The sequence below is a fragment of the Aythya marila genome, assembly GCF_965140915.1.
Source record: "Aythya marila genome assembly, chromosome: 1".
NCBI classification, from domain to species: Eukaryota; Metazoa; Chordata; class Aves; order Anseriformes; family Anatidae; genus Aythya; species Aythya marila.
The window spans coordinates 20705824-20731472 of record NC_139042.1 but is presented as its reverse complement, the minus strand read 5'-3'; the positions used below and the strand labels follow the sequence as shown (position 1 = coordinate 20731472).

Genomic DNA, 25649 nt, shown 5'->3' with positions numbered 1-25649 from the left:
AAATTAAAACACCATCTGATTAATTTCCTTAATTCTCTACTATCAGAGTAATAATGAAAAGTAACTTGGGCAGGCTCCTTGTTTAATTGGCAGTGTTGTGTACTAATTAAGGAATGAGGTATAGTAACTTTTCTTGGGCAAGGCTGCCTATGTAGACTATGTTTTAATTGACACAAAACAGTTTAGTAACAGCTTTTGGGATGTGTTTGCCCAATAATATTCATGGCAATTTCATTTATGTATCAAATATTAATTTCTGTAAATTACATTAAAAAGTAGAACTAAAAAAAAGGTGATATTCCTCCATTATGGAAAATAGTTCCCAGCTAGAAAATGGAAGAGAGTAGAAGATCTGAGGGTTTCACCGTGCTCATAGGGTGTTTTAACTCAAGTTTCTCCAAAATGGTAGGAGTATTTGTGAAAGCTTTGGTATTGTATCACCAGCTCCTGGCATTTTCTAACTGTGAAAGGACAGTGTGTTGCTCAAACAAGCAATTTGTTGTTGTTGCAATTGTATTTTCTGGGGTTTCTGTACTTTAGCCTCTATTTTCATACTATCTTCTAACCATCAAAGCTAACAACTTCTTTTCTGACACCTGTATAAAAAAATCTCCTGGGCTTTAGTAGGAGTACCAAACTTTGTGATAGTGTTGGCCTTTTTGTTCCTGTCCTAGTACTTCTCCTATCCTTCATCCACACATTTTTCTTCAGGCTTTAAATTGAAACTAGCAATAAACTTGACCACTGTGGCACGAAAGCTAGACAGTGGATAGGCTTCTTATTCTAGTCTTCCAGATGGTTTCAAGTATGACTGGCAAAATTAAGAAAAGGGGGTAAAATGTCTGAGAGAAGTATCTGATTTTCCTTCGCTCCTTTTACTGCTCTCAGGGGGCAGTGGCTGTATGAGCGGAGACTGGGAGAGGGAGGAAATAGGTTGGAGACTGGACCAATGTGTCATTGTGTTAAAGCCAGCCAGCCAGTGAGGTCATTGTTTTCATCTGAGTCATTTCAGAACGAGACCTCTTACATTATGGAAAACATTGCACATCCCTAGTTCAGCCATGGAAACATCCAGCCAGCCTTTCAGGAGGAGAGCTCCGCTGATTGCATTCGAGGTACTCCTGGCTCCCAGCGGTGTAAGAAGGAGGGGAAAGCAAATTCTTTTGCCTCGTTTTTAACACTTTGCCACTAACCCAAAGGGGGTTATTCTTTAGGCACGCTTCCAGCCGAGATGCTTGTTGAGGAGGGAGTTGGTAAATCTGTTGATCACACCTGTCAGCCCTGAATCCAGTAAATCTGTCCAGCCTGGAGCTGGCTACACTTATACTGCGGGCTTGGGGGGTTGTTCTTAAGCGCCGACTCATGTTGAGGCTAGATTATGTTCCAACGTGCAGAGGGAAAATCTTTGAGACTGCATTCTTGGATATTGATTATATTTCATACTCAGGCTCCGGTAGGCTCAGTCTCTGCATAGTACGATTTAATTGAGGGGCTTGGGCAATCTGCCCAGCTCTGCAATTGATTTGTGTGACCATGAGCAAACCATGTCATCTCTCCGCACTCGATTTTTAATGTGTATGGGCTTTAAAGCGGGGCTGCTATTTGTAGCACTTTAAGGATCTTGCTGTATAATAATTACAATGTGATTTTTGTGTTTTGTATAACTGCACGTGGTAGAGATGCTGCTCATTCCATATGAGCTAATAGGAATAGTAAAAGGTTTTGTCTGAACCTAACAATTGCTCTTCTGTCACAGAAGTGGGAGAAAGCCATTGCTACTTTGTGCCTTCAGAATAATTTATGAAAATGCCACAATCTCCCAGCTGTTTGCATGGCATGTGCTTGCAGTGTTAACATGTGGCAACTCCTGTGTCTTCTTAAGACCAATTCAGCCACTTGATGGATAAACATTTAATATTTTTACCCTTTCAAGATGAAGTCTTTTGAAAAAAATAGAACTAACCAGTGCTGGCAGTGAAACATTCAGTCCTGAGAGGATCCAAAGCATGCAGAGACCTCACAGTACAGTTCTCTTAGGGAAAATGTGTTTGGACAATGGTCCTCCACCTGTATAAATGCATCATTTCACAGGAGAGTTTGCACAGTGATACTGTTCATAATCTGTGATAGTTGTTTTTTTTTTTCATACATGGGATCTGTTCCTGCTCCCACTGAAGCTAGGATTCAGATTTATTAATGGAAAGCATTAAAAAAAAAGATGTCGATGCAGCTGATGACCTGAAGGTGAGCTTGGCTGCCTGCTCGTGGTTGCACTGCCTCCTGCATTAGCTGCAGAGGCAGTGAGATGGGAGCTGTAGAGCCAACGCTTCTGGAATTGCACCTGCAGCTCATCAGCTGGATCCTTCAGCGCCATAGGCATCTGGATCAGTAGCATCTTAGTGATGTTGGTGACCATTTCCCATGCCATTATCATGGTACGTGAACCCCTCACAATCATCACGTGGCCCTTCTCTCCCCATCTCCTCCTTTCCCAAGTGCTGCCAAAGGCTGTGCCATCGCCCTCGTTTGACTGGTGAGGACCGAAGTGATCCGACTGTCACCATGCAGGTGACAGCAGACTGGATTTGGATCCCCGTGGGATGCTGGCACTTGAATGAATGTGAAACCAAAATCGAGTGGCTTATTGGATCCTTATCCATGCCATGTGGAGATGGTTAAGAACAGGATCCAGGCACACTTTCAGTAATAATTTTTGTGGCACTGTAAATACAAAGCCAGCTGTTTGCACAGTGAACTTATGTTTTTGCTGTCTGTTTTAATCAGAACTAGGATGCATGGGCATACGAGGAAATGAAGCAATAAAAAACTTTTATTATTTGTAATGTGAAAGGAAATTTTAACTCACTTTTCTTGAGCAACCTAAGGTGGATGAGATTCTCGTTTGGTTTGTCTGAACCCTTTGCTGGTCCCCGGTTGTTGCCTGGCCATGCTGTGAGTACCAAAGCAGTCTGAACGCCTTCCCACACCTGAGCTCTTCCTGGCATCTCTCTCCTGGCTGGGAGGAATTGTCGAAATTGGTGGCACCACCTATTGGCAGAGAAGTAAAAGTATGAATAATGCTTGTTTGCGTAGCAAGAGAAATAGTAAAATGGAGAAAATAGATTGAAATGTATTCCACATTGCAACGTAAGGTTTGTTTTGAACAACCTGTTTGCTTATTTGGTATCCTTATGTAGTCCTTGGTTAAAAAAACAACCACTTAGTCTGTGCTTTCTGAAATAATAGTGGTACAGAGGAGATCTTCCTAGTTGTTCTTACCAGCCAGTACTGTCACTTTTATTGTTGTTGGATTTAAAGATTTAAAAAGGTACGCATCCTTAAAAAGCAAGTTTACAACTGGTTAGAGGCATTATTTGCTAAACGATTTGCTCGTCAGCCGAAATAACCAGAGCTAAACTTTTTCTTTCTTTTCTCGTTCCCATTCTTTCATTTTAGCAAGTGTTACATCCTCTAAAATGAGATGTTTTACCGCGGCAGCCTCGGCAGTGCTTGGCAGCAGCTTAAGCTTCAGGGTCTCCAGCAGGAGACAGGCATCAGTATGGAGTGTTGGGGGGTGCCATGTGATAAATGGCTTCTGGTAGTTGCCTTCGGATGTGCTAGGCACTGATGTTTACACCAGCAGACAGGCTAAAAATGACTTGGTTGCCTGTCGTGGGGCCTGTGTAATGACAGAAGCGGTCAAATTCTGATTGTGTTTAAAAAACAAACTTCGCCGTGACCTTCCTGTTCGCAGGGGAACACGAGAAGGGCTGTGAAGGCTTCGGTGCGATCTATAGGTGTCCTGACCATCGCTTCTCTTCATAGCCCTGTTGGGGAACATCCCAAAAATGCTGGCTGTGGATGTGCCCACCCCACGTTAGGTGGCTTCCAGGGGATCCTCTGCTGAAGAGCTCCTGCTGGGCGAGGGGATGGGGTAACCCTGCCGGAGGGGAGGCAGAGCTCAGCTCTGTGCCTATAAGGCGAACCAGTTCGCTGCCAGGCAGCATAGCAGATGTATAACTGCAGGAGGAAGCTAGAAATGAGCAGGGAAGGAGCCTTCCAGATGAGCTCAGGAAAGGAGCAAAACTTGGAGCAGGTTGTGTGGAAAAAGGCTTGCCGGTAGCACCCTGAGTGGCTGCAGAGGGTGAGCTGAGATGAATGCGTTCACTGTTGTGGTGCCGTTTGCCGACAGGCTAGTGCTGAAGTAAAATGCATAGCTGCAGGCAAGAAGTATTTGGCCTGAGCTTCTTCAGGGCAGAGAGCTGAACGTGTGAAATAGCCAAGCCCGTAGCTATTGACTGAGTTGACAACATTATAATAAAATAAAAAAAATAGCATTTAAACTTCTACCAAACACATACTTGGATTGGTCTGCGCATTAGAAGTGCCTTGAGCTTCCTTCAGCTAGGAAAGCAAAAAGGAGAATGCAAAATATTTTTGCTTCTAGTACCAGAAAATGCATATAGGGTACGATGGGCCTGTTTTAGCCTTCATAGCACAAGCAGTGGAAGGATGGGCAGTGGAAATGCTGATGAGATTAAACTGCTGGCGCTTTCAGGGTCACAGCCAAGGAAAAGCAAAGCAGCAGTATAAATCTCATCGTATTTTGCCACTGTGTTATTACAGTTCAGTCCTTTGGCTAACAATGAAGTTAAGATTCCCCTCTAATTCCTGCCCATCCTTTCCTTTAAAGAAGCATGTATCAAAACTGACTGCGTGCTTCTGGCATCCTCCTGTGAAAGCAGGCGTGAGGGATCCCAAATAACTGCGAGCTGATTCTCAGACTGGAATTTGTTTGCTTACTGTCCGTGTGGGTGGCAAAACGTCCATAAATGTTTTAGCACAGTCTCGGTTGCTCTCGGTTTCGGTACAAGATTTACCACTGCTCTGTCAGTCCAGCAGCAGCGTGAAGGGTTGCACATTCAGAAGTGGAAAATGTTTTGGGGAGTACTCAGTGCTTAGCCATCCGAGGGCAAGTTGCTGCTAGCTGAATGTGACTGGACCGAGGGGTGGACAACTCCAAACAGGGAACGACACGGGGAGAAGATGCTGGGTGCTGCAGGTGACATCTGGCAACACAGTGTGACTGCTGTCCTCGGTTCTCAAGCTCTGCTGTATGGTGGTGGGTCCTTCCCTTGAGACCAACCCCCTTTGTCTTAACAAAGCGTCTCATTACACATTTTGTCTTCACAGCACATTTCGAAGGCTCGGAGGCATTTTGTTCAGTTTCCCGTTCTGTAGTTCAGCCTCGTGTTTGTCTGTAAAATTCCCTGATGCTCCCCCAGTGCGGGCTGCTCTTCTGTTGGGTGCTGCAAGTACAGCACAGCTAAACCTGCACTTCACCACTGAGTCAGCTGCTTTGTCTCTGTGTCCGTGGGTGTGTGTCTCCGGGCCTTTGGCTGCATCACACACAAACATTTTTGGTACACATGTGCCTTGTGTGTGGCATACAGGCTACTGAGAAGTCAAGGTTTTGGGGAAGGGACGTGGCAGTATCCACTGGCAAGAGAGCAAAGCGTGGCCAGCCACTGGGAATGCTGTTGACATCTTTCAGCCCATTTTTTAGTTGTGTGCTACACGTGATTTATAAAAAAATATTACTTCTGGTGTAGTAGAAAACTTAAATGATTCTTCTGGGACATGTGTATGCGCACATGCTCATGCAAGAGGTGGTGAGGTTGCAGTCTTCTGTATATCAAGCCGGCTCTTACCATTAATTTGTCTTTAAAAGGTCCTGAGGAGACCTCTAAATAAATGACCTAAAATAGCATTTCTGTAAATAGTGCCGTGTTTCAGCTTTGTTCCGCAGCTGTATCTGTGTGCTGGGACCTGCAGGGTTTCTGGATGTCTTCCTTCTCAAATCCTACCAAGGTTTTTCTTCAAGCATTATAACAATGAATGAAATGCAAATATAAACTTTGAGCTCTTTGTTTGTAAAAATCCGTTTGCAAGGACAAGAGTGAATCTTTCCCACCCTGGGTCTCGGCAGTAATTTGAGCAGGAAGTCCTGTGTTTAAGTGCAGTGGGACTGAAACATTTTAATGAGACATCCATTTCTTTTCCATGTCAGTTTGATGCTGCTCAGAGGTCTGGAGCAGCGGGGTAGAAAGAGAACAAGCAAAGGGCAGAAAAGGTAGCCAAAAAATGCAAGCTAAACATTTATGGTGCAATTCTCCATGAGTGAAACTATGTCTGCATGGATCCACAAGCTGATATCAGTGAAGGATATGGTCGAAACATAACATGAAACATGATATAAATAACCTAACATTAACATAACATAAATTCTAGGGAACATGGGATCATAAGGAATGATCCTAGTGAGAAATGCTGTTGTTGTTTCTCAGTCAGAAGCCTAATTTCTGTTAAGAGTTGATGAGACTCCCCTTCTGTCTTGCCCCCACAGATTTCAACGTCATCCAGATCACGGATGCAGTGCCTGATGCCAGCAGTCCACCTTTTCCTTGAAAACAACCAGTTAGTGTGTGATGGCTTGAAAATGCTCACAATTTGTTTGCTTTCTTCATAGGCTGGAATGGTGTTGAGATGTGGATACTTCTGGTTTGGCTTGTTTCTCGTGCCCACTGCGTGCCTTGTTAAAGATGTGGCATGGACAGCGTAAGTCCAAAACCAGTCTTCTCCGTGTTGTGGCAATTATTCTGCATGCACAAGTTGTCCAGTTCAGTCTGTGTCATTCTGTAAAGAACTGTGAAGCCTTCTAGTGAATACAAAATGGTGATACTCATTTGGAAGACTTCTGAGCAAAGTGGGAGCCTTTTCTCACCTGCCAATTCAATGAGCAATGTGAGGGAACGAGTCCTGAATCTGAAGGAGGCAGCTTTCCTTTAGTAATTAAGATTTCTATCTAAGTGACATGCACTGTCTACTCTATAGGTAAAGACAAATTTAATTGAGACGTGAGATCTCTTATTCCTGAAGGGGAGCCAATAATTTGTTCAGTTAGATTAAGGTTATGTGGGGAGACCCAAGAAAAAAAAAAAAAAAAAAAAAAAAAAGAAAGAAAAAAAAGTTGGTTCTCCAGTCCATACCCTGTGAGCTCCCAGTTTGTCAGCTGCTTTCTCAGTTCACCTAACTGGGTCTTCCAAGATTCAGCTGTGAGGAGAGCAGTACTCACTGGACTCTACAGTCAGTCTTAGTGATTCCTTCCCTGCCTGGAGAGGAGGAACAAACCTTGTGAAATACAATCCTGTGTAATCCCCAAAGCTTCTCAAAACTCTGTAGTTTCAAACCACTGCAGAAAATAAGTAATTTCAAGAACTTTGATTTAAAGGGAGGCTACTTATACCTCCTCTACCACTGGAATTTTAAATGCACAAGAATCCTTTGCAGATACAATTGTCAATGTTTTGTTTAGATTGTTTTTTAAACGCCTTAAGCATTCATCCTTTCCCTTGGAAGGCTGTGTTACAACCAAGATTTTTTCTTTATGGAAATGGTTTTCTGTAGCCTAAAGGAATTACTGTCTTGCTGAAATTATTTTCTAGTGACTAGAAATTCCCCTTGCATTAAAAGAGTGGCAAAGAAAGCATTGCCTTTGCTCTCTTAACCATGGGCAGTGCTATGCTTCATAACCTCATACCAGGAGGACCCAGGCCATTCCAAGTCAGGCAAAAACAGAGAGCCCAGCTGCTGTGAAGAGGGAATATAGGCTAGCGTGTCACTTGTCATGAAGGCCCGAAGTGAAAGCTTAATAATATGTAACATGTAGCTCCAGGAATGAGCTGTCAATTAGCCAAGGAAAATCCCTCTTTTATTTAGGGAGAAATACAGCAAATACTGATAAAAACAGAATGTTTGCCAAACACAGGTACATTTCACATGTCAGCATAAAAGGGTAAGTCAGGTAACAGACATACATCTTTTTTTCTTTCTTTGGGGCTGATAGCACAGTTAAATTAAGCTACTGTTAGGCAAATCCACCCATCAGTAAATACTTCTTATATGCTTTCATATTTTCTTCCTCAGCTTAATTTTTGTGAGCTACACAGCTAAAATTAAAACTAGGTGTCATAATGTAAAATATCTGTGAAGGCCAAATTCTGATTTAATGGTCTAGCACACTAGGTTTTGGTTGTTTGTTTGTTTTTGTTGCATTCCTTAAGCTTCTCCAATTGAAAATCATTTTAAAAATTCTAAAGCTGAGGCCAAAATGTTTGAATTTGGATACTTAAGTTTGCTGTGTCACTGAACTGCTTTGGAAAGCTCCGAAGAAATCTTAGAAGTCATTTAGCGTAACAGGTTCTGCTCCTGTGTCAGGCATGATTTAAAATGACATATTTAGAAGTCAGTGGGACTGCTCCTGTGATTAAAGCCAGAAAGGAGCTGAACTGTTCGCAGCATAAGAGATCAAATATGTACTTAGGTGCCCAAGACTGTGCTTTAGTTTTTCAGATGTTTTCATGTTCAATGTCCTGAAATTGTCTTCAGTTCTTATCAGTTCTTGGCAAAAATGACTAAAGAATTGTAAAAGAGGCCAGACCGTGGCAGGCTCATCCTCAGCTATTACTCATTTAAAACTGTTACTGACTCAGCCTGTTCTTTAATATTTCTTAGAGAAGTCTCAGCAACATAATCCTCTCAATGGTTCAGAGCAAGAATGTACAAAGATTGTGAAGCTCTCAAGACAAACGTGTGTGATTGATACGCTGGATATTTTCCCAGCAGATTTTAAACAAGAGGCTCCTATCAACATTAAGTAAAAAATCTGTTCTCTAAGCAGGACTTCTTTTTTTAACCTATCACTGAAAAATTAACACCATTAGCATTTTAACTAGGATAAACGAAATGACACAGCTATCAGCACTGCCATATGGAAGGAGTAAAGGTCTGTTTCCTTTCCAAGAGGCTTGCCATTCAAAACTTGAGCCCAAGGCCTCTGGAAATCAGACAGCACATTTCCACAGCAGCGGTTACACCACGTTGCTGTCTGTAATTCAGCAGAATCTGGTTTTGGCCATAAAATTCCATCAGCTCTGTCTTCTCATGCTCATGGAATTTGTCCCTTTCAGTTTCTTTTGGGCATGAAGCACGTGTCCACAGAAAGAGCATCCACGTGACCCAAAAGATACACACCTAATTTCAGCAAAAAATATTGCCAGAAAAACACAGTACAGAGGTGTTTGTGTTTTGTTTTTTATTTATTTATTTATTTTCATCTGGAAGAAGGCTGAAAGGGATCAGAATGTGTGTTTAAGAGCCATGCAAATATTTGTTCCTAAACTGCTGTGCTGTATCCAGTGTCAAAATTTGTAATGCTGACAAACATGAGCTAGTTTTACATGTTCCCTTTGTTGCACAGGCTACAGTTGTCAACACACCTCTTATCTCCCATGTTCTCTGCAGCTCCAGGCTTTTTATTTAAATATGTGTGTGTACATATATATATTTCTTTTAAATTGAATCAAGGAACAGTGGAAATTTTTTTCTTAAAAAAAAAAAAAAAAAAAAAAGGAAGGACACTTATTATTAATACTTGGTTGCAATACCTCACTGTTAATTTTGGTCCACTAGCCAAAATTCAGTGGCTTTGTTTGGATTTGGTTTTTGCCTTATAAAAGTCCCAGTTGTGGACTTGAAATTGAAATTTTACCATTGAAATGAACAGAGCTTTATAAGGTGAGTGTTTCCTTGCAGTTGGCACATCACTTGAATACACTGGTGCTAGGAAGTCTTGAAATGTCTGAGCCACAAAGCTATGTGGGAATCATAAAAATGCAGAATTTACTCCAGCAAAATTAGGGAAGAGGGCAAGAATTCATTAATAAATGGCGTATCGACGGTTAGTGTTATAGTGAGAAGTTTCCTGAGCCTTACAATTCCAACCAAAGTCCTGATGTGCCTCTTCTTTGCCTGTGGGGTAAGGCTGGGGAAAGAAGCATGTTGTACTTGCCGTTTCCAGCAGCATAAATAAATGAGAAGGTACGGGAGCTCTTCCCATGCCTGCATTCCCTGAAACACAAGATACCTAAAATGATGATGATGATGATGATGATGAAGAGCCCCAACAGAGGTGACATCGTGCTTTGAGAAAAGCTTGTGAATATAACCACGCTTCTCCCAGGCAAGTTCTGGTCTCCAAACCCCCTAAATAGCCTCCTAGGGCTGTGATGTAAAGCTATGTGCTTCCCTGGCTTGGAAGGAGGAGAGCCACCCAAAATGCAGAGATAACCCTTTAGCTGTTCTTATGATCTTAATACCACAACGTGTGAGGGAAAGGTGAGTCTGTCTTTATGTAACACATCACATTTCAGATGAACGGTAATGTTGAATACAAGAGCTCATAATTTATTGAGGGCCGATCACGTATCTAGGGCCACTTGTAAAGTACAAGATAAAAGCTAAGACTTCTACCTGTATTTTTGTGTATCAAAAGTTAACAATGTGCTATCATGAAAAAATCATGAAGTATCCAGTCCTGGTGCCAGCAGTCCATGGAATATTTGCAATTGACTTTGATGGGAGCAAGCCCAAACTCTGAGGCAATTGTAATGCCTTATTTTAGTATTTGTTCTTGGGGAAACATGTGGATAGGTCAGCTCAGGCCCTTTTATAAATACTTAATTACTGAGTCTGCCATGGCTGTTCTTGCTGCAAGTGAAGGGGTGACTCAGTGCATAACAATTACCTGGGTGCTTATGGCTGCTATATGGATACCCAGCCGTGGCAGTCCGTGTGTTCCACCATTTCACATTGCTTATAAAATGCTTCAGTACCCCTGACTTCAGGGCAACATTTTTTCCATGTTGTGAAATGGCTATTCAACGGCTGCTTTTGATATGCTTTGTTGCTCAACTTCCATTTGGTTAAATTTTGAATTTGGCATTCACTCTAGGGGAAAAGAAAATCATCCCAAATTCTGTTGGGTGGCAAGATAAACAAGAAACCTTGGGGGAGGAGAGACTGAATAACTTGCAGGTTTCTGCGTTCTCCGTGGAGAGAACAGGTTTTAAAGGGTTTTATAAGTTCCAAACATACTCAGTCTTCAAGTTTACACTAGCAGATATGGCCTCTTTAAAAGGCAAAAGATGTGTTCAAGGTCACTGTTTTAATGTATTGACTCAAAGAGTGAGTGCGATAGTGACGTCAGCTGTAAAGGCTGTAAGAATGAAAAGATGCCTATAGTTTCCCATTCTCAAAGAGTAATCATTAGCCTAACTAGTTATAGCAACTCGAATCTAAGTAATTTTTGTGCAGCTATGGGTAATCACATTCTTGAGAGAATGAGTTTTAAAATCTACTTGCTGCTGTGTTTTCTCCTACCATAATTTATTGGCGTTCCCTTACAAATTATAATCCTTTGGTGGTTTCAACTGGGTGCTCATCTAAGTACATCCTTGATACCACTTTTGCCTCCAGATTTTTCAATGCTTCATCTTTCGCTGTCATCTCTTTTTTTCCTCTTAAATTTAGATACATTTTGAAAAGTAGCTTTCAATTTAGCTTGTCATTTTGGGACATTTGAGGCCTAATTCAGCACCACAAAGACCAAAGTACTTGGATAACTCAATATCAAGCCACTGTCATCTACAGTAGACTCAGAAGATTTTGTGGTCTTTGTTTTTTATTCCCCATGGAAGGAGTGATAAGAACCATGCTTTTTAAAATTAAATGCACCTTCGATCTCCTTTAATTACATATACACCAGTTATTACTTTTCTGCTAGAGGGAGGTAGACATTTGTGTTTTGCATCATTGGTTAAGGGTTATAGAATCTGCGTGCAGGAATTTATAAAACTTAAAGACATTTTTGCTACCTCTAGAGTGGAAGAATATAATTTTAGTGCCATGAAGTGAAGCAAGGGGTGTCTTAGCCTACTGCTTTCCATCTTGTTTCCAGGCTTATGGTGCACTCACATGCAAATCAATATTATCTCATGGGATACTTGTCCTCCTTTAAGTGACACAAAGAGGAAGCTGTTCAAAAACTACCCATTGGAGAAAGATCCCTGCGTTTTGTATTAGTGCTTTGTAAATGTCAAGACAGAGGGGACTGGGTTCTCCTTATACCAGTGTAATTTAATAATAATAGTACTGGGGTAGGAGGTGAAACTGAAAAGAGTCCTAATCACTACAGGGGCAACATTGCTTTCCAAATCTTGGTTACATATGTTATACATACATTCCTCTTTGAATCCCCAGGCTGAGAAAATAGGTCACAGCCAGTCTTGGTGCTGTCATCTTGAAAGCTCGGTGGGGAGATCAGTGCCTTTCCAAGTCGTGTGAGACTGATAAATGAAAATAAAGGGGCTTGAATGGCAATTATCATCTGAGACTCTTCTCGGGTTTTCAGAGCGGTGCAAAGCATAGCTCAAAAGACAGAGAGGAATCAGGCTTTACTGCCATGAATATTCAATGAATCCCCCTCCTTTTGTCTGAGAGCCCAGGTCCTGAGCAGTCCCACAGCAGCGGTGTCAGCGCTGCGTAGCCTGATAGCATTGCTAGCTGGTTATGTCTTGAGAGTTGTGTTGAAGCAGACAAGCTCAGATAAATTTGAAGTCAATCTGCTTTCTCATTTCTTACATAATATTTCCTGCTGTGAACCTTGGCTGACTGTTCATACGCATCCACTGCCTTATTTCCAAAATCCTACGAAGGGAGAGCTCTGCTCCCGTCTTCAGAGAAGTAAAATTGGGCTTTTGTAACAACACAATGTTCATTTGGCTTTTTGTATGTTCTTCATGTCTTTGTGGTACAGAGCAAAGCACACCTACCATAAAACGTTGCTGGAGCAAGTTCAGGAGTTGGAGATGAAGACGAGAGAGCTGGGAAAAGCCATGCTTCGTGACAGTAATGGAAAGAGGTAGGGCAATTCTATGCCAATGTTTAAAAAAAAAATTACTATTCTCCCCTGCCTGTTTCTCATTCATCATTCAAATCTGATTGCAGCCAGGGTAAGAAGGCTTCTGTCCTATATTATTCAGTTGTCGTTGTTCTGTTTCATATTTGCTTGTTGCCCCCACCAAAGCCAGCCCTTCCAGTTTCAGTTCTCCTGCATTACTGCTGGGGGCCCGCATTTGGAAACTGCAGCTCAGTCTCTCGCCTGGTGACACGTAGTGCTATTACCTGGCCACTGGGCTAGACTGGTTTTGTAAGGAGTTTCTTGCACGTATTTTCCTTGCCTTTAAAAAAAAAAATACAAACCAATCTGATAACCACATTAGGGGAGGGAACTGTTGGTGACACAGGATATGAGGAGAGTCAGACTGTACCTAAAAGGAAAACCGGCTAATCCGGTGTTTCCCTACAACTTCATTCATTCTCACCTCAAGGTTGGGATCGTGTTTTTTGGTTTTTTTTCTGCTTTTGCTTTTTTTCGCCGCAGTGTACAGGCCCCTGCATTCAGGGTTCTCAGTTTCTCGTTGTGCCTCTTCCTTGTAGCCACACCATATGGACTTGAACATATTGCTATTATTGAATCCTTCATTGTAAGGGGAGAGTTTGTGTTGTGTGGGAACTTTTGTCTCTTGTGAAAGAAGCCAAAGAAAATCACAGTGAGGCTTTTGCATCCAACAGTTTCATTTACCATGGTAGAATGTGGTTCTGCATCAGCTAGTCGGAAAAGCTCCCCGAGTTCAAAAAGGTTTTAGAACTAACTCTTCTGTTCCCTAAACAATATGGCACCACATGACTTGCTAAGAAACTACATGATCATTAAACTGGATTTTAGCAAACCTTATAAACTAGCAAACTGAGTGGAATGGAGCTTTTAAAAGATTTTGTTCTTGCAGGGCAGGGTCATCCTTTGAGCCTTTGATGTCTATTCTAAGGTAAACTAATTGCCATATTGTAGCTGCTGCTAAGATGAGTGGATAGTAGATTTTTCAACTGAACTTTTGAGTTAATAAGCCCTTTTTTTTAGGGAAAATTATCAGGGAGTGAGTTGACCAAGACTGTGGTAAACTGAAAAGTTTTAAAAAGATGCTTTTGTGAACTTCAGTATGTTTGTAAGATGGACATAGTGATCAGAGTGCGCTTCTCACAAGCCAAGACAAAGTAAACACAGTGGTATTGATTAAAATCACTCCAAAATGCTTGGTGTGTTCAGGTTTTATTTCAAGTTATTTCTCTGCTGTGACTTTTGGGTACTGCAGAACAGGGTGTTTAAGTTGTACTCACTTGCAGAAGTCACAAACTGCGTATCAAATCATTTAAAAAAAGAAAAAGGAGCACTTTTGCAGTGCTCCTCAACAAAGACAATGTTCTATGCCACAGTTAAAAGCAACAAAGCTGCCTGAAATCCACCATTTAATTAAAAACGGGCCTTGCTTTTAGAGGCCTGAGCAGACCCCTTGAAGCCAGTTGAAGCCGAAGCGCTTGCTACCAAGACCAGGTGAGCCTCCCAGCCAAAATGCACAAAAAGTGCAGCTTTGTGTTGAGACCTGCTGATGGCTGGGCCACACAGATGCCAAGCAAGTGGGATTTGGTCGTGCTGAGCACCGGCTGCTCCCAGACACGTGGTTCTGATGGCAGGAGCTCCTTGGTGCTGCTGTGGTTCCTATCCACATGTAGGACGAAGTTGCGTTTGTGTTTTCCTGCCGGTGTTAAGTGCCAGCTGCTGACAGCCACGTGGGAAAGTGAATCTGCTTTTGGCACGCTGGATCCGTGGGCTGGAAGGCAGGTTGATGCGCTGTTAGCAGTGACAGAGCCAGTTGGCATTTAATCTGTCTATAAGCACGTGTACGTGTCCCCTAGAACTTGATGGGTTTCCGCTCTGTTTACACACTGTCCTGACTTTTTGTGAGTTTAATGGCCATGCTGTAATTCATTCATACCCTGTGTGTTTTCATAGCCTTTTATTTTATTGCATTCTCACTGCAAACTCTTTCATCTGCATTCCTCCTCCATATAGCTTCACTTCATTCTCGCAACGCTTGCATGGAGATGATGTAAGGAATCCCTTCTGGCCCTCCTTCCCCTTCTCCCTCCCCCCTTCTTTCCACGCATTTGTTTGTTCTCCTTCCTAATTGCTCCCAGATTTTCTGGGTGGTCCATCTGCGAACTAGATAATGGTAGAATGCTTCTGCCTGCTAGGAGCTGCTGTGCTGTGCTTGTGATGTGGCCTCCTGAGTGCTCTTCAGAGTCGTGCTGCCTTTTATCTCTTTTGTTTGTCTCCTGGCTCTTTCACACCTGCTTGAAATCCTGCGCTTGTCCAAAGGGACGGGTGAGGGTGGGAAAGAGGCAGAGAGGGACCTTACTGCACTTACAGCAGCTCTGCTTCGTATTATTTTCTACAAGCATCCTTGTAGGAAGGAGGAGTGCCAAGATGTGTGCCCTGCTCTCCCCTGCTGCCCGCAGACCCGCTGCTCTCAGGGTATTTCTGGCGGTGTGACATTCAGCAGGAAGGGGGTGGTACCACCGTCCCCTCACTTCTGATGGAAAGAGGAGAGCTGTACTAAAACTGCACAGGTCTGTCCGTCACCTCTAAGTGCCAGCGTTAGCTCTGGGCTGGAAGTGTTCCCGAAACCACAGCCATTAGGTGTTGGTTTGGTCAGGCAGCTGTGGGAGATAAGCTGGCTGTCGTCAGGGCCTGGTTTCCTGTCACACGTAGCGGACACTATTTTTGCGCGGTGTTTTTCACAAACAACAAAAAAAATCACACCCAATTACAGATAAGAGAGGGATTTAGGGAGCTAATTGCTTTTATCATTGCCTAGACCTCTGGGGAAAAATGAGGTGCAAGATGGGGATGGATTATTCTGCTAAACAAAAAGGGATTCACGAACCCCGGAAGGCAGTGAGTGCATGGAGACGTGCTCAGCAGGGCACCAGCACTTGAAGTGGCTCAGCCAAATTTCTGTAAAGCAGGAGGGGGACAGCACCTGGGTCCTCCCTGCAATTTGGGTAGGAGGGCTGGGAGATCTGCTGGTGCCTCTTGGTACCCAAATACCCACGTCCCGCTTCAGAAGGTCTTCACCCTGGCAACTGTTCTTGCTAGAGACATTTTTCTAGGTTAATAAAAAAAAAAATTACTCTTAGTGCCGGTTATATCCTGAATCTTGGTAATAACTTCGAGCAGTTCCTGAAAGTTTGTATTTGCTTTTATTGATCTCTAAAAGCAGGTGCACGTTTTTGTCTTAGGAATGGTAAGTGAGGAAGCAAACAGTAGAGGGGGGATGGTTTTAGCAGGGAAGAGCATCGATAACTTGAGTGCTACATCTGGGTCCCAAATACCTTGCAAATAACACTAGCGTGATGCTTGAAGGGATGATATTAAGTGCATTGTTCTGAGATGTGGGGTCATGATCTCATTTTTTTCTCTGTATCACATCTGGACACCTAAAACCTTACTTTTATTTTCTTTGGAAGCTGCAATGATCACAAAATCAGAAGATTCCCAGGAGCGGGGGATTTAAGCAGGGGAAAATCCCTTGAAAACCAGCAACTCCAGAAATTGTTTGAGAAGCAGAGGAAGGAGCATGCAGTGAGGGACCCCGTGCCACGCTCACATGCCAGCTTGTGGAAGATGAGTGTCCGCGTTGGTCCTCCCCAGCCTGGCAGCCAGGAGAGCGGGGCTGGCACCCAGCCTGGCTGCAACATGAGCGAGCCGTGGTGCAGGAGGGGAGAGGGCTGCCTGGCACTCTCATGTAACAAAGGGCAGGATTTAGCACCAAATTTACATGAATTCAGAGAGGTGAGAGGGGCAGCTCGTGTGCCAAAGCAAACAGGGACATGTGGAGACACCTGCCCAGCAGAGCTAATCATGTTAACATGCGAGATTTACACAAAGAAAACAAACAGGTTTTCGACAGATTTGTGTTCAAAAGTGGCATTGAGCTCAGCTGCAGGGATTTTTTTTGTGTGTGTGTCTTGAGGTAAGTTTACAACTAAGTCTTGGCTCATAAAGGGCCAAATCTTCAAGTCTTCATTCACTTTTCACTCCATCTAACCTCGCATTGAAGTCAGCAGGAGTTCAGGGGGAGTAAAGCCCGATTAGTGACCAAAACAAACTTCATTTTGGAAACCCACATCACTTCAGTGCTCCGATGGCCCACGAATGGCAAGCAAACAAAGCTGTGCAGCACAGTCTTTGTGACAGTAGCTTTACAGTTGCGGAGGGTTTCTCTGCCTTGGGCTCCCTTTTGAAAGTAGCTTTTTGGTTGCTTTTCTGTTCCGTTTTGTAATCATTTGGTGGCTGGGATTAGGAGAGTATTTGATATTGATGATATTTGAGCGATGCGGCATGCCCTACAAGGAGCTGAAGGCCCGTCTGCACTGTTGTGGATAAGTGCTTGCATCGGCGAAGTATTGGGAGCAATTTCTTCAAATTATTTGGAAATTTTGGAGGCAAAGTCTTTCATTTAACAGAGAGCTGAACTAACTGGTAGAGCTGCAGCAGACAAGGAAGCCCAACATCATGCTTTTGCACAGCATTTTTCACAGGATGCCTTTTTACTCGATAGCTCGCCACCTCTTTCCTTTATTTCCACTTTGTAAAACAAATGCTGGTTTTCAGAGTACCCAAAACTGCAGTTCCCCCCCTAGTTTCTCTGCTGTTTGTCCCCTTTGGTGGAGATCCTCTTTCGCTTCAGTGCTTTTCACCAGAGCTGCCCGTTGCTGGAGTGAAACGCGTGTGCCTGGCTCTCACCCCGAGTGCAAGCTGTTGTAGTGATCTCAGCCCAGGTTTTATGTGGTGGGTGAGGGCAGACACCTATCTCATTTCAGTAGCGGTGTGATGGGGTGGGCAGTCGCTCACTCAGCTGGCACAGGAGCTCGTGGAGAGCTGCCCACCCTGTGGGTCCATGGGGAGGAGGAGAAGGGAAGCCTGGCGTGGGTTTGGGGCTGCGCACACCGCTGAGGGCAATGGAGCCTCCAGCCTTGCCTGGGCGGGAGCAGTAATGCTAAAATTGACTTATTTTTTCTCTTTTAACAAACCTGTGAATGAGCTTGAGGACCTCATGTCCTCATTGCTGAGGAAGAGGCGAGTGCTTTCATTCACATCAAGAGGAATGAGGCGTGGGCTCGTTCTGTTTCAAAGCACTTCATCTCTTCAGTGCTGCAGTCCAAATTACATCCCCTCCAACAGGGAGACCGTGCCAGCAAGGCCCCTTCGCATCAGCAGGTACAACAAATCCTACTTAAAACAAACTCAGTCTTGCATTTTCAACTGGGTAAGCAGCACTGGATGTTTGGAGCCACGTCCTCGCTTCGTGAGTGCGCTGACTTTGGTGTGTGGGTATGCAGGACTGCGATCTGCATCGGGCCCATCAGTGCAGCTGAGCGTAAAACGAGGTTGAAGAGGGGAGAGGTATGTTTTGCTTTTGAGGTTTCAGGGGCTTTTTTTTATCAATTTTTCCAGATGGTCTTCACACCATTTCTGGAGAGGAAAGGCGAGATTTCTCCACCAGCGTACGCAACAAAGTGACTGGCATATTTACGATTTTTCCTTGCAGCTTTACTAGTAAAAAGATATTAGACTCCTTTTACTAGCAAAACGCACATAAAATGATATCAGTGCTTTTCTGTTAAATTCTTTGATTCCATATGGTAGACGTTCATGTGTGGTAGATGGAAAATGCTTAATTTCATTTTATTTTACACTTGTCCCTTCCCCTCTCCCGCCTGCCCCGTGGCAGTAAAGAATTGCCACATTACTTCCTCATTTTAATAAGTACTGATAATTTCTGGCATTTTTAAGCCTCATATGTGCAAGGCACTTACAAGTTACCAGGACTGGTTCTGCTTTGAGCGGGGCAGTGGGGCAGGGGTGGCCGGGAGCATGTCAAGATCTTGTGGGGGGATAAAAGAAGGATTACCATGCTCCTGCTGGCACCGGGGACCCAAGTGCTAGCACAAACCAGTTGGAGCTGACGTGCCCCTTTTCCAGTGCAATTAATTACTTCACATCCTGATTGTGCCTATCACGTAACCGTGAGGGAGATCCAGCGCACAAATAAGGTTAAAACCTGGTGACCTGGAGAAGGATTTAGGGCTGTGATCAAATCTGCTAGCAAAGTCAAAGTTGACGGAGGTACAGTATCAGCACAAAGGCCAAAATGAAGCTGTAAATTGAAAGGGAAGATTAGAAAAAAAAAAAAAAAAAAAAAGAAAAAAAAAAAAGGAACATAACAAGACGAGTTAAAACTGATTAAGGGGCCAGTCTCTCTGATGCCTAATCCTGAGTTACTGGGTTGGGCATCGGGGATCTCAGCAGGGGAGAGAAGAAATCTTCCCTCTAGGCTGCACAGCAGGAGACGTGCTCCATAACAACTACTGCAGCGTAATGGCTTCAGCAGTCTTGCCCTGGCTCCTGCCCTGGCTGACACATCTCTGAGGAGAGGCAGGGCAGCAGCGTTCCTCCTCTGAAGGTAGGCAGTTGTGGCAAAGATTAAAGTGCCGAGTTACTTCTAGCAAGGACGAGAAGACAAAAAGTTGTACTAGATATTGAATGCTTAGTGGACCATTTCAAAATACTTAAGCTTAAAGAAAAACAATTTGGTTGGTGTTTGGGTTTTTGTTTTTTTCCAAATCCACCAAATGTCCTGGGCTTTGCTCTAAATTGTATCCAGACAGTTTCAAAGCTCATCAGTCTTTGTTGTTGCTGCAAGCTGTTATTCTCCTTTTCTTTAAAAAAAAAAATAATAGAAATTGTAGTTCAGAGTTTAGGGTTTAGAGTTTTTGAACACAAGTTATTTTATGTTTACTAAAAATGTGTTTTAAAATGAATCAAAACACTACACCTGCGTGTAAAGATCAAGCATGGAAAACTTCAACCTCCAAGGTGACTGCTCCTGAAAAAATATGAGTGATGAGGAAAAGAATGTTACGATTGCAGCTGTATTGCCACCTTATCTGGAGAGGATACGACCGAGCACCCACTAGAGTAAGTGCAAAGTGAGGCACTTCAGGATGAGAAGTAAACAGCACTGATACTGAAGGGAGGGTAGTCGAAAAGCAGCAAGTCATACTGAGCCTTTTTTGCTTTTCAGGGGTTTAAATTGAGTCAATTTCCACGTTTTGGAAAGGCTGAAGGCAAAATTGAGCAGCTTCAGCTTTATGTTAACTGCCTTGGGACAGTTGACAGTGAGGCCTAGGCCTGCCCCTACCCCCAGGTTATGAAATGCATAAACACGTGCTAAATGTTTCCAGTGCTTCCAAATGGAAGGCACTCTGAGGAGAGAGATCTCATTTATTATTTTCTTGGGCTTGTTGATTTTCAGAGAGGCGTGTAATGTTTTATGTCTGATGTTTTTTTAATGGTGCTTTTAAAACGTGCTCGGTAATACCACCTTCTGTTTGAAGTAGGAGGGTTTGGAAAGTTTAGGAACAGCAGCCTTGAAAATGAAGGCTAGACTGCATTGTCCAAGTGATCTTGGAAGTCAAGGAAGGAATCTGTTTGTTTTTTCTCCTTTAGGAGAAATGTAATGTAATGTTTCGTCAGTAATGACGAAAGAAAATATAAATCATTCTTGCTTGCCCCCCAAAGGAAAGCTTTGTTCTTCTTTTAGCCATATGACTCTAAGGACCAACTTGAAGAGGATTTTGTGGGCTTGGAGTGGAGAATTTGGCCCCAGAATTTAGCATACAGCCCTGCTGTTGCACATGGGGCTGGCAGAAACCCATGATGTGTCTTGGCTCATCTGCTGCTGCGAGGTGGTTCTGTGCTGGCACAAGGGGTTTGACCCATGGATAGACCCACGTGCACCTGGCTGGGGGCCTGCTGCAGGCTGGCTTCTGTGTGTGCAAACCTCTGAGATACGATGGGAAAGGAGAGCTTCTGCTCTGGTAGAGTATCACGCTACCAAACCACAAGCTGTGATGACATTTGAGAGGGCTATGGGTTCGTGTGCCCTTGCAGGTGCAGGGCTGGTGTGGTTCCCAAATCATTCTCCACCGACCGTGGTTATACAGTCCCATCCTTGCCACATCTCCTCAGCTGGATCATCTCAACTGATCGTGGCTCCACAGGATATATGAACGGATGAAAGGATGTCTTCGGAGCTTCCACCGAAGCTGCCTGACACTACTTAACCTCCTCCCACCCAGGCAGGATGGACAGCTTGCAGTGGCTGTGAGCAGAGCTCGGTGCCACGCGTTGCAGACCTGGGGAAGTCACCACTGCTTGGCCGCTCTGAGTTGGCCTTGAGAAGCTGTGCATCTGGACACATCTGATGCTTAAATGCTTGGCTGGATAATGTCAAAAATAACTCGTAAAGAAGGCAAGTTCCTTAAAAAGTCACCTTCTGTGTCAAGAAAGGGAGTTCTCACCTGTGGCAGACATGTACTTGGGAAGCAGATGAAGAGAGCTGCTGAGGTAACACCACCGGGAGGTGTTACCCCATGGCAGGACGCAATGCCTCCAGCTTCCCTGGGCAGTCAGCTCTTGCTGAACCCGTAGCCAGGACTCGGCACTCCCTAGAGCCTGGCTGTGTTGGTGCAGGAGTCTCTTGTGATAGGTAACTTCTGGCAGCTCTGGGCCTGCAAGTGGTACAGGCCGTGCTTCCCTGTGCTTGGTCTTGGAGACCCTTTGGTCTTCTAGCCACGGCCTGGTTTTTGTTGATGGCTCACCAAGTATTTACAGAAGAAGGCAGAAGGGACTTGGATTTGGATGTCTCCTTATTTCAGCTGCATCCTGAGTGATAAAGCAGTGTGTGCAGACACTGGCTCGGCAAAGAAAATGCTGAATTTTGTTTTGCCACTTATAAATCTCAGACACTTCCTTGTGAAATGCTCCGGAGATTTCCTTTGATTGCACTGCAGCTTCATTATCAGGAATGCCTGTTTGCCTTGTAAATTAAAAAGACCTCCTACCCTGATTGACCTCATAGTAAAACATTCCTGCAATCCAATGACAGATAACCAAAAATAACATCTCCCCTTTGTGGATCAGGGCAGAGAAACCAGCAGAAGACTTCAGTTGCTCCTCTAACTGCTCTGTTAGAGGGCGATTTCTTTTTGTGACACCTCCATCCTCTGGGCTTTGGAGGCCTATTTGCTCAGGGTGCAACTTCCACGTGCACAGCCCTTTCTTCCAAAGCCTTGGGGTTGTTCTGGGTATGTGAATGTACAGAGTTTTGCCAAATCCTCAGCTTTGGTGTGACTCACATTTGAGCATATTTGCATTTTGCTCGATTTTGAGCTCCTGGTCTGTAAGCAAGTTGTTTTTTCCACTCTCCTTATGCCAAGTCTGCTCTCGTTGTCATCTCTCTGCCTGCTGCATAACTCCAGTTTAACAGCTCCGGGCACAGCCTCTGCCTGGCTCGCATTGCTCTTTGTCCATCAGAGCCGTGACTGACACTGCTTCAGCAGTGTTATGGAGCACTAAAGGTGAGGGATGGGGCTGGTGAGAAGTGAATGCATCCTCAGCAATAATTGCTGTGTTCTAGCAGCTGGGGAGGGGTCTGCGAGCCCCCCCCCCCCCCGTGCCAGGTCATCCTGATGTAAAATTCATCATGCCTGAACTTCTAATTAACCTCTAGGAGAAACTTAATGGAGTTTGAGAAGCAAGAGATTGAAATGAAAATCAACAATCTGCTTGTAAATGGCTCGGTGATTGATTGATCAAAGCTGGAGGAGTCTGGTTGTGTCAGACCTTTTTTCTTTCTCTTCATATTTTACGGTGATGCAGCTTTCAGAGACAGAAGCGTGTCAACAGAGAAACAGCAAACTCGTGTAAATTACTGTACAGAACGTATGGAAGAAATTAATTACTATGTTTTATTTCTAAATTCTGAAAAGGGAGAGAGCAGCATCCTCTCAGCCCCTCAAAATCAAATCCCCAGTAAAAGATGTCAGGGACAGAAAGTTCTGATCTTTTTACTTGTTCAGCCACACTGGATGTTTTATATTTTTTTTTTCTCTTCTCCCCTTCCTCCCTGCTGTCGTAGTGCAATGACAGCAAGTTCCAGGACATTACCTGCACCAGGAGGTGAATGCAAGCAGCTAGGGCTGTATGGATGACGAGATGTTTAACAGAATGTGATAGTGGGGAAGAAAGCTGCTAAACAAGGGTTTGTCTTCTGCGCCATTTGAAGGTGCATATGGGTAGGAGGAACGCCGTGGAATTAAGGGCAGAATTTCAGCCTGAGCTTTGCAGGGTTTTCTGGTTTCAACCAAGCTGTACAAAGATTTATCTGTTGCTGATGCCATGGCAGTAGCATAGGACAGAAGAAAAGGTGGTACAGCACCTGCAGGCAGCAGGGCAAGGGGATTTATAGCTATTGAAATGATGGGGAAAACTTCCATATGCTTTCTGGTCTTGTGCTAGCTTCATGTTACCCATGATGCTAACACTGGGTGTGCTGAACTGAACAGCCGTGCCTCTGTCCTGGTTCATTGGGTGCTATTAAGGTGGAGGGACAGCAGCTGGGATGTAAACATTTCTGTGTTTTGTATAGTTTTCAGCAGCCCTAGCGAGGCTTCAGTAATACCTCAAGTCTGCCTTCAAGAAAGTGGAAAGGCAGGAAACAAAACCAGGTCATTTCAGATGTATCTGACTGAATTCTGAATGATCCAGAAGGGCAGCAAGTTAAAAACAACAGCAGCTAAGCATCTTTGCCCATTTGGTGTGCCTGTGCCTTATATCTCCACTAGTACATCATAGTAAAAGTGCAAACTCAGAATCACAGAACCACAACTCATTTCGTAAGAGTTAGGTTCATGTGAGAGAAGAGGGGGGCTTGACTTTTTATTTGTTTATTTATTTTTAAGCTAAGCTCTGCGTATGTTTTCTCAGGGAAGATCCAGTTTTAAGAGACACCTGCATCCACTTTAACCTTCCCCTCTTTGTGCGTCCTGCTTTTGCCACCAGCCAATTAGTGAACCGGGGAGGACATTCTGGGTCAAGCTCTACCAAGTATGGCAAATCCTCATTAACACTAATTAGTGCTCAGTAGGTTAATTGGTGGTGAAGCTCATCTTTTTTTAATTACTTGAGCAAATGAGCCAGCGGGACCTTGTGGTCAGCTTTGAATTATTCTGTTTGTTTTGATGCTCCTCATTTGAATGTGCAAAGCCAGATGTTTGTTGCCTGGATTTAAGCTTTTGTGAGGAGCGGGAAGAGAACACACAGAAATAAAATGAAGGTCCCTGTTGACACCTCAGAGCAACTCAGATATCAAAATGGAAGAGTTATTTTATTCATGGAATGGAAAATGCTGTTTGTTATGAATTAACATGACGCTTTTAGTTCACCTTTTAATTTGTTATCCACTTAATGAATTTGTGGGCTCAAGTCATCTTGGCCCTCTGAGGAAGCCATTGAAAGATATTCCTTGCACCAGGTATTCTTTATTAATGATAACTGGTTTTAGATTACCTGAATAATTACTTCTTTAATCATTTTTTAATAGTAACCCTCAGAATTGGGCCATTTTTCCTAGATTTTGTTCTGAGCTCCTGTTTATTTTTTCTAGTACCAAGCGTTTTGTCCATGTGCTGTGTCCTTGGTGTAATCACAGATAGATGATGTTTCTCCCTTACCCCTTCCGAGGTCACCAGCCAGCCAACTTCAGCATATTTCACTGTCACTTTCCAGGTCACTGGCTCCCATCAGGATGTCTGGGTTTGTGATTTCTTTCCCTCTGACACCATTTTTAGGTCTTGAGTATAAACACAACTACATCCAGTATTCGGCACGTGATCCCGTTAACTTTTATTCTTTTGCTGTGATGCGTCTGAAGGTGACACCCTTAGACCCTGCTGGGAGGACTTAGGCACTGGCTCGCAGTGCCTGGAGAGCAGATTTAACACTTAGAGTCACAGCTTGCGCTCAGGATTGATTTACAAGCAATATTTTTGTGGGCAAGGACTAATCTTGTGCCTTCGTGGGATTCTGAGGTCGTCACTAGTTTTGCACCATAGTGGAGGATGACTGAGAAGTCTTAATTTGTTGTTAACCTGATGGCAGAAGAAGAAAACCTCTTCTGAAAGCAGGGACTCGACTGGTATCAGTGCAAACACTTTGGTGTGGTTAAGTAATCCACTTAACTTCACTTTATTTTTTTTTTCCTTTCAGGGTTTGCATTGGGAGATCTAATATCGGTTAATAAATCAAATACTTACCCGCTTCTGAAGAGCTGTGTTGCATTTACTACTTTGTATTAAGAGCTCATTTGATATTGCTTGACTGGTCTTGACTTGCAGCGTGTTTAATCACCGCTTGCACTTAAGCCACAAATGCTCTAATTCTGCCTTGAGATTTTCTTCCTCTGCATAGACGAGATCCAATATAATTTCCCAAATGGGAAAAACAGATGTGACTGGAGTTTTTGGAATTGCTGTTTGTAATTAGCGATATCAAAGATAGTCTGGCTTTGGCTTCCTTAGAGCTGTCCCGTGTCACTCATGGTCAGAGGTCCCCTGACAGCACGCGTTTCTCCCCACGTTGTACGTAGAAGCCCAAGGAGCTAACCATGAACGGCCTGTAGCAGATAACATCTGGTGCTTCATCTGGTGCTGTAGATGGGCTGAGAAGCAAATATCCATCATGCCTTTTGTTGGCTTGGCTAACTCAATTCTCAGTGTCCGAATTTTGTGGCAGAAGTTATTTATTTGTCCCTTAGAGCTACCATTTTTGATCGGTGCAAGATCCCTGTTGTAAGTAGCCTCTGTTTCTCCTGCTGAGATGGGTGGACCCAGCCTGTATGTTCTCCTTTACCTGCAGAAGATGAGCAAGTATGCCACTTGTGTCA

The 25649-nt window shown here is 43.7% G+C and overlaps 1 protein-coding gene across 3 annotated transcripts in view; it reads left to right on the top strand.

Annotated features, from left to right (window-relative positions):
• ATP8A2 (ATPase phospholipid transporting 8A2) overlaps window positions 1-25649 on the top strand; it is a 326460-nt gene that overhangs the window by 285717 nt on the left and 15094 nt on the right. For all 3 annotated transcript variants that reach the window (XM_082759713.1, XM_082759714.1, XM_082759715.1), the window contains 2 exons: window positions 6530-6618; window positions 12716-12820. In XM_082759713.1, coding sequence (XP_082615839.1) covers window positions 6530-6618; window positions 12716-12820 — 194 coding nt within the window. The remainder of the gene's footprint in view (window positions 1-6529; window positions 6619-12715; window positions 12821-25649) is intronic.